Source organism: Podarcis muralis, chromosome 7 (genome assembly GCF_964188315.1).
Source record: "Podarcis muralis chromosome 7, rPodMur119.hap1.1, whole genome shotgun sequence".
Taxonomy (NCBI): Eukaryota; Metazoa; Chordata; class Lepidosauria; order Squamata; family Lacertidae; genus Podarcis; species Podarcis muralis.
The window spans coordinates 7,402,786-7,410,639 of NC_135661.1; the positions used below are offsets into that span (position 1 = coordinate 7,402,786).

Below are 7,854 nucleotides of genomic sequence, written 5' to 3' on the forward strand. Positions count from 1 at the left end.
GCCTGTTAAGGCTTTAAAGGGTTTCTTGTATCTGTAGGTGACCTATCTCTCTCTCAGTGCAAAAACCCTCTGCCCTGAAGGATGAGAGAGATCATCAAGGCATCCACTTGACACAGTTAAACTTGTGCTAGGTTTAAGAGCTTCTGGGCCTCTGTCTGATGGGTTTCCTGGAGCCCTTGAGGCAGCTGTTACTCTCCCCAACATCCTCTTGCAGATTCCTTACGACCAAGTGCCACTAGTTTGAACCGATTCTCTGCACTGCAGCCTCCCGCATCATCTGTGTCTGCCTCAGCCACATCCGCAGAGTTGGACTCTCGCAGAGCCTTAACTAGGTAAGTCTCAGGCCACCCATGGCTGCTTCTCTCCCACTTCATTTAATAATAATAATAATAATAATAATAATAATAATAATAATAATAGCCTTGAATGAGTTGTATGTGATTAAGCTGACTTTACGAACCCTGTGTGTGTGTGTGTGTGTGTGTGTGTGTGTGTGTACATACTCAGTAGCTCATGCTCTCGGGGGCTGTCCATGTAATGAAATGTGTGAAAAAAACAGATTTAATTGCCTCTCCGATAAAACTCTTCTGCTTTTAGCGCTTGATGTCTGTGTTTACTATCACTTGAAAGTCACTTGAAAGCTAATTGGCACATAGCCGAGTTGGGGGTTAATTTTTTTTCAAGCAATGAGTGAGTAAGGGATTTCCCTGAGAAATGTCTTTGCTCCCACAGTCGGGGGAGCACAGGCAGGGAGAAGAACGACAAGCTGCTCCCCTCTCCAGCCTCACGCCCCAACACCTTCTTGCGGGTCAGCAGCAGCAAGGAGCAGCTCTTGGACAACCAGGCTCAGGAAGAACAGCGGAGGGAGATGCTGGAGACTGTGAAGCAGCTGACAGGGGGGCTGGAGAGCGACTGGAACAGCACAGAGGCAGAGAGGAGCAAGGCCAAGGAAACTGGTAAGCTTTTCCTCTTCCTCCTCCAAGTTGGGACTTCTGAACTCTGGGCTGTCCTTCCTGCTGGATGAGCAGAAACATTTTGTGACTGATTTGGTTGGTGCTAATTTATGTCCATTCCCTCTTGAGCTCATAGCATCATTTCATCCACGTTCATTTGTTGCCCCTTCTGAGTCAAAATGGTGGTGATCTAAAGCGAGGTATTCTGTGCAGATCTCTCTCTGAGATGAATTACACCACAAATCCTAGAGTGTGTAGCTGCATGTAGGACTTACGAAGAATGACAGGACACAGCCTAAGGACTTGCCTGTAATGACAATGGCATTTGCATCTCTGGCATTGCATTGAAGTAAGCATTCTACATTTCCTGTCTCTTTCTCTCCCTCTCCCCTTACCCATTCAACTGTCTTAACAGCCAAGCCTGAAATTTCCACATCCCCAGCCCAAGAAAAACCTGCATTGTCAGAAGAGGAAATAGAGAGAAAGTGCAAATCAATCATTGACGAGTTCTTGCACATAAACGATTATAAGGTAAGGAGAGCTGTGGCCCATCATGACATGTATTGGAGTTTTCTCTTGGGGCGGAGGGCTTAAGCGTTTAAAAGCCACCCTTTCTGAGGTCTGGCTTTGTGGCCGCTGATCTTACAATATCAGTGCAGAGAGCAAGAAGGACCTTTCTTAAGGTCAGCTGAGGAGCTTTTGCACAAGGAAAGTCTCTTAGCCCACCGACTACAGAGAAACCTCCCTTTGTATTGTCTGGACAGGAAGCGATGCAGTGCGTGGAGGAGCTGAACATACCGGGAGTGCTGCCTGTGTTTGTGCAGGTGGGCGTGGAGTCAACCCTGGAGCGGAGTCAGATCACCAGAGACCACATGGGCCAGTTGCTGTATAAGCTGGTGCAGTCGGAGAAGCTCAGCAAGCAGGACTTTTTCAAGGGGTTGGTAGTCTGCCAGGGAAGGAAGCAAGATCTCTGGGTATTTTTTCTTTCTTTCATGGGTGCTCACTACAAACAGTTACATTTGGGCTGGATGCAGAGAGTGACCAGCTGCCTCCCAGATGGAATGTGCCTTGAGCAACTCTGCTTCCTTCCTTAGGTTTGCGGACACCTTGGAGACGGCAGACGACATGGCCATCGATATACCCCACATATGGTTATACCTGGCTGAGTTGGTGACGCCTATGTTGAAAGAAGGAGGAATCTCTATGAGAGAACTTCTGACGTAAGCTGCACTCTTTCTCCATTAGCCGTGGGGTGATGCTTGCACCGGCTGCCCTTGGAACTCCTTGCATTGATAAGGTCAAGCTAGCCATAGTCAACCGCAGTGACCTATGCGAGACCTGTTGCTTGCTACAACCTGTATTGTTATTGGCTTGGGGCAGTGAATTTCAACACCCCGGTTAAGCCAGATTTAAATCTGCCAGACCCCTCATGGGCCTAATTTGTCGCGTGTACCAGTTAAATGACGTTAGGCAATGGTTTTTTTTTTAAGGCACACTCCCAGATCACGAAGGGATTTGCACAGACCTCAACTAAAACAGGGGCTTTCACAGAGATTTAAGTGTAAAGCCATCATGAGTTTGGAGTAAGGTGTGCTTCAGCTGTTGGACAGTGGGGACATGCCTTACCTCCAGCAAAGGAACGCTTAAGAGCTCATTTTAAGCCACACTAGCCCTAGTCCCACACCTGATGTCTCATATGATGGCAGGTGGGTACAGTTTACCAGAAACAGTCTGGCAGGCTAAATAGGGTTTCCCAGCAGGCCAGAGGCTTGCCACTCCTGCCTTAAGGGCTGAACCAGTAGAGGGTGGCAGCTCCCCAAATATCCTGCCTGTCAAAACTTGTCTGCTGTGGTCTCCCTCCAGCTCCAGAACAGAGTTGCTTCTGTGGTCGAAGATTCAAGTAGAACTTAGTGAAGGCCAGAGCCCTCAGCCCCCTTCATGGTGGCCTTTCACCATGTGCTAGTTGCCTGTCAGGTGGCAAAGCTTACACTGCTCTCTTGCTCTCTCCTATTGCAGAGAATTTAGCAAACCCTTGCTCCCTGTGGGAAGAGCCGGCATCTTGCTTTCCGAAATATTGCACCTTCTATGCAAACAAATGGTAAGTGTTCCAGGCCACTTGCAGATCTGGATGTGTGTGTGCAAAGGGAATCTGTAGTGTATTGAAAAATGTCAAGAAGCCTGCCCAAGACTCCCAAGTCAGTGAGTTGCATTCACATTTTGCCTGAAAAGGTTTTGAAGCTACCTTTAGTTGATCAGGAGCAGGAATCACAAAGGACAGCCTCATTCTGAAGATGCTTCGAATTCAGAGATGTTCCCAGTTGCTGCCCCAACCTGAGCAGGCCCCTACCCTAGAAAGGGTGGCACTTTCTTGGCCCCACTGATTGCTGAATCCCGTTGACCCCACAGCAGCATTGGATTGAACCCTCCTGTTGGAAAAGAACATCCTAAAGTCGAGATATTGAATGTGATACTTTGCACTCACCCAGGTTTCCCCCTCACCCCCGAAAAAGAACTGTCATGGTGGGGTTGGAGGTTGCTTTGAACACCGTGGCTGTTTTGGGTCTCCCTGCTCTTCTCTCTTTGATTTTTCAAATTCCTTCTGTGTTCTAGAGCCATAAGAAAGTGGCAGCCTTATGGAGGGAGGCTGGCCTCAGTTGGAAAGACTTCTTACCTGAAGAGGAGGATGTCCACGCCTTTCTCATGGAGCAGGTGAGTTGGGAGCCAGAGCAGGGTCACTCTGACCTTTTGGTCACTCTGTTCACTTCTGATAGGGGGAGGAGGTTTGACTAGATGCTTTGTTGTCCCTTCTGACCCTTGAGGTGGGACCAGCCTCCACTGCAAAAGGTCTTTAACCCTTTGGAAGAATAGATGGTTAAACCCCACTTCAGGGTGTTCACTGGCGTGGGCGGGGAACCCTGCATGTCACGCCAAACTAAAGCCATTCTCTCTTCTCTTGTAACACTGCAGAAGTTGGACTTCACAGAGACTGACAGTTCCAGTTCCTCAGAAGCACTTTCAAAGAAGGAGCTCTCTGCTGAAGAGTTGAACAAACAGCTGGAGAAACTCATTATCGAGGACAAGGCGAATGATGAGCAGATCTTTGATTGGGTAGAGGTACAAAGCCCATGTCCATCTATGCCCGTACACTAATAAGTTAAGAGTTATTCAAACCCGTCTGTTACAGTTCCTGCAGCCTGGGCTCTTGGAAAGAGCAGCTCTCAGGAGTGGGCTCTTGCTTCTTACAGAATCACGGGGTTGGGAGCATTTCACCACAGCCCTCACCTGTCTCCACACTGCTTTCCTGACCCTCACTTTCAGCAGAGTCTGGTTTTGCCCCTGGGGATTGCTGCTTGTCACCAGAACACAATTTTGCTCGCCTAGACGGCTGCATTGTAGGGCTAGAGAGAAATTATTGCTTTAACAGATGCCAAAGGGTTTTGATCTGTAGCACTGAGTTCCATCCTAGAATGCCTTTTTTATGTGACTCTTCATCAGCAGACTGTTTTTCCTGCTCAATAAATAACACCGTAGAAGGAAGAGTTGGGGGAGAGAATATAAGCCATTCTCCTGCTCCCAGGAGCACTTTGGGGTGAGCTGATCTGATAGGAAGCAGTTTAATGAGTGAGCTTATAAGATTCCTTCGTCAGCGAGTTCTTCGGGAGAGGTGCTGTGATGCAGCCCGTAGGCTTTTTTGACTTCTGCAAATACTCTTGATTTCAGGCTAATCTAGACGAGAGCCAGATGAGTTCACCTACATTCCTTAGAGCTTTAATGACAGCAGTTTGTAAAGCCGCTATTATAGGTGAGTAATGTTCATCCAGAAGTTTTAGACATAAAGCCATCAATATCTTTCCTCTGTTTTGCATGGAATTTGAATTCTTCACCACAGTCTCTTTTTAAGCATGCGCTCTGCATGAAATGTCCCACTGATGAGACACAGATAATGAACCACCAGAACAGGTCATGTTAATGTGTCTTCCATTCCAGGGATTTCTGGGATTCTCCAGATCCTTTTTTTCTGTGGATCCAATCCATATCATTTGGAAGCATACTATGGTTGGAAGAAGAGAAATCACCTACCATATTACCATTTCCACCAGTTGTTTTATATCCCGAGTTGTTCCATTAGAAAATATCAAGTGATAACTGTTCCAATGGCAGTTCTTCATTTTGAGGGTGTGTGTAAGGAGCTCTTTGAATTCTAGCCAGCAGTGGCCCCCATGGATTTGGGGCAGGGGTGGCAGTGAGAGTGTTGCCTTTTTGCCTTCCAGTTTCTGTGCATTAATCCTTTTTATGCTTTTGTAGTGTAGCTGAATGGGGATTTAGTTGGCTAAAGTCCATGCTTGTGGCCACTTCAGAAGTTCAGTAAAGCTATGAGGGGAGAGGAGAACATTAACACACCAGCTAATGAGTCCCTGCATATAGAAAACAAGTGTGTCAGGTTTCTGTCCTTCCTGACATGCTAGCTTTCTGTGTGCAGAGATATTGGGGGGGATATGGAAGAGCATTCCACAATGTGAACCCCACTCCTGTAGTGTGAAGGGGTACCACCCAGTGAGAGTCAAGCCTAAATATTTTTAGATCCCAGATACAGGTAGTGATGTATTCCATCTTTTATATTTTTGGTACCTAAAATTGCAGGAGGTAGGATGAAGTGACACAGCCTCTTTCAAAGCTTCTAATTTTTGGAAGATGACCTGGTGAAATAAACCTTTCCAATTGCATATGCAGTCCAGACGTTGAAGAATGTCCAATTTCTGTTGCCACTATCCCTTTTGCCTCGAATTGAGATTTGTCTGTGAAGACAGAGGATAGATAAGAGTTGCCTGCCTTCCTCCTTCCTCGCCAGCTTTTAACCAAATGCTGACATTGAATCTCTTCTCTTTTCTAGTGGACAGTTCTAGCTTGCGAGTGGACACTGCTGTTATCAAGCAGAGAGTGCCGATCTTACTTAAGTACCTAGACGCGGACACAGAGAAGGAACTACAAGCACTTTACGCACTACAAGCATCAATAGTAAAACTTGATCAACCTCCGAGTAAGTGTACTCAGGGTCAGGGTGGTCTTTGGGCCTTGGTCCCTTGAATTGGGCTTGTGTAAAATAGGACGGAACATGATGTGCTGTCACTGGCTGTAGGGCTGTTTGCTGGTACCCCAAAGCCAATTTATACTAGATTTTCTTGGGGTGCATCATTTTGCTTTTGCTCAGGATGAATAAGGGCCACAGAAAATCCTCCTGAGTTTGAATGTGGCTCCCAGTCATCAACCAAAAAAGGCAGCCCTCTGTTTCCATTTTCTCTGTTTCCAGTCCTATTACCCTTGTCATCCAGAGAAATGGAGGAATTGTCAAGTATATAGCAATTTCCCCTCAGTTTTATATCATCCACATATTATTTATCTATCTATCTGAAAGTTTTTTGCAGTGTTGGGAACCTGGATTCTAAACCTGCCCTGATGCAGGATGTTCCTTCAGCTTAGCCCATGCCCTCTGAACAAAAACCTACCCACTGTGGAGCCCTAGAAAGGCCTCTCACCTGGGAGAGGCTTCCAAGAGAGCCCTCTGAGCTCTGAAGAGCAATGATATTTGTGTTTCATTGGCTCCCTGATTGAGGAAGGACTAAAAGGGGTCAGACGGAGTAAATTTATAAAATATAAGTGGAGGGTTGGGTTGAAGGCTCAGCACACTGCAATTCACATTTTGAACTGAGCTGGCTAGCCAGTCGTGTCTGCTTTGGCTGCTGTCCAGGGGGGAGTGTTCACCTCTTCCTTTCCTTCCTCTGCAGATTTGTTACGGATGTTTTTTGATTGCCTGTATGATGAGGAGGTGATATCAGAGGATGCCTTCTACAAGTGGGAAAGCAGCAAAGACCCAGCGGAACAGAACGGGAAAGGCGTAGCATTAAAATCGGTCACGGCATTCTTCACATGGCTACGAGAAGCCGAAGAGGAGTCGGAGGATAATTGAAACTGAATTACAAAAAAAAAAAAAAACCACAAAAAACAATTTAAGTATTTTTTTAAAAAAAGTTTCACGTCTTCGCCAATCACAGTGCAGCAAGGCCAATTCTCGCGCAGAGCCCCCCCTTCCCCCACATGTGCACGAGTGGGAGAGGAGACAAAAAACCGATATAAACACAAAGGCAATCGTGGAGGCCAAAAAGTACTTGAAAATTCAAGTCCACTTCAAACCTGAGGGCAGGAGCACTAAACCAAAATACATCTATTTATAGAAAAATATTTTCTGTTTTAATCTTTTATTTTTCCTTTTTAAACAAGGACTCCTACTTTAAAAAGAAACAAATCTCTTTAGACAAAAAGTGAGAACTTTAATTTATTATTTTAAGAACTGCAAATGTCAGTGTAATTTTTAAATTTGCAGTTTCTGTAGCAAATTGTATAATAGACAAAAAAAACAGATAAATAAATTTCCCTCCCTTTTCAGAGCCACCTCAGTTTTGTTTCAAAGCACGGTATCTGTGTATTAAATTCTAAAGGGGTTTGGGAATGAACTAGGATGAGGGAGATGAACTTTTTTTAAAAAAGAAAAAAAATCATCAGTTTTTTTCCGCCTGCCTCTCAGCTTGCTTTCCACAATTTAAAAAAATCAAAAGCAACAAAGCATAACCTTGGAGCTGAAGGAAAACCGCGTTTGAGAAAACGGCTGTGGACCAGACTGCTTGGAAAAATAACTTGCTCAAAGCAAAACAGTGCTATCCTGGAGGAAGAAGAAAAAGAAGCAGCAAAAAGTACTAGTGATACTTTCAGAACCTTTAGAGCAACTTTAAGGCTTGTAAATACATAGAACAAATATTTAAAAAAAGAAAGAAATTGACTCGATACTATTTCTTTTCACTTTCAAAATATAAAGAACAAAATAAAGACAAACCTTGCAAGTTTAAAA

General features: G+C 45.3%; 1 protein-coding gene across 32 annotated transcripts in view; it reads left to right on the forward strand.

The window, feature by feature from the left end:
- Nucleotides 1–7,854, forward strand: part of EIF4G3 (eukaryotic translation initiation factor 4 gamma 3) — an 84,677-nt gene extending 76,823 nt beyond the window's left edge. For 31 of the 32 annotated variants that reach the window (XM_077931121.1, XM_077931131.1, XM_077931124.1 and 28 more), the window contains 11 exons: nucleotides 215–332; nucleotides 733–956; nucleotides 1,369–1,484; nucleotides 1,718–1,890; nucleotides 2,048–2,173; nucleotides 2,970–3,051; nucleotides 3,564–3,662; nucleotides 3,921–4,067; nucleotides 4,674–4,755; nucleotides 5,845–5,991; nucleotides 6,737–7,854. In XM_077931121.1, coding sequence (XP_077787247.1) covers nucleotides 215–332; nucleotides 733–956; nucleotides 1,369–1,484; nucleotides 1,718–1,890; nucleotides 2,048–2,173; nucleotides 2,970–3,051; nucleotides 3,564–3,662; nucleotides 3,921–4,067; nucleotides 4,674–4,755; nucleotides 5,845–5,991; nucleotides 6,737–6,918 — 1,496 coding nt within the window. In that variant the 3' untranslated portion in view covers nucleotides 6,919–7,854. Of the gene's footprint in view, nucleotides 1–214; nucleotides 333–732; nucleotides 957–1,368; nucleotides 1,485–1,717; nucleotides 1,928–2,047; nucleotides 2,174–2,969; nucleotides 3,053–3,563; nucleotides 3,663–3,920; nucleotides 4,068–4,673; nucleotides 4,756–5,844; nucleotides 5,992–6,736 lie in introns of those variants that run through there. The other variant, XR_003707987.2, reaches the window with a different exon arrangement.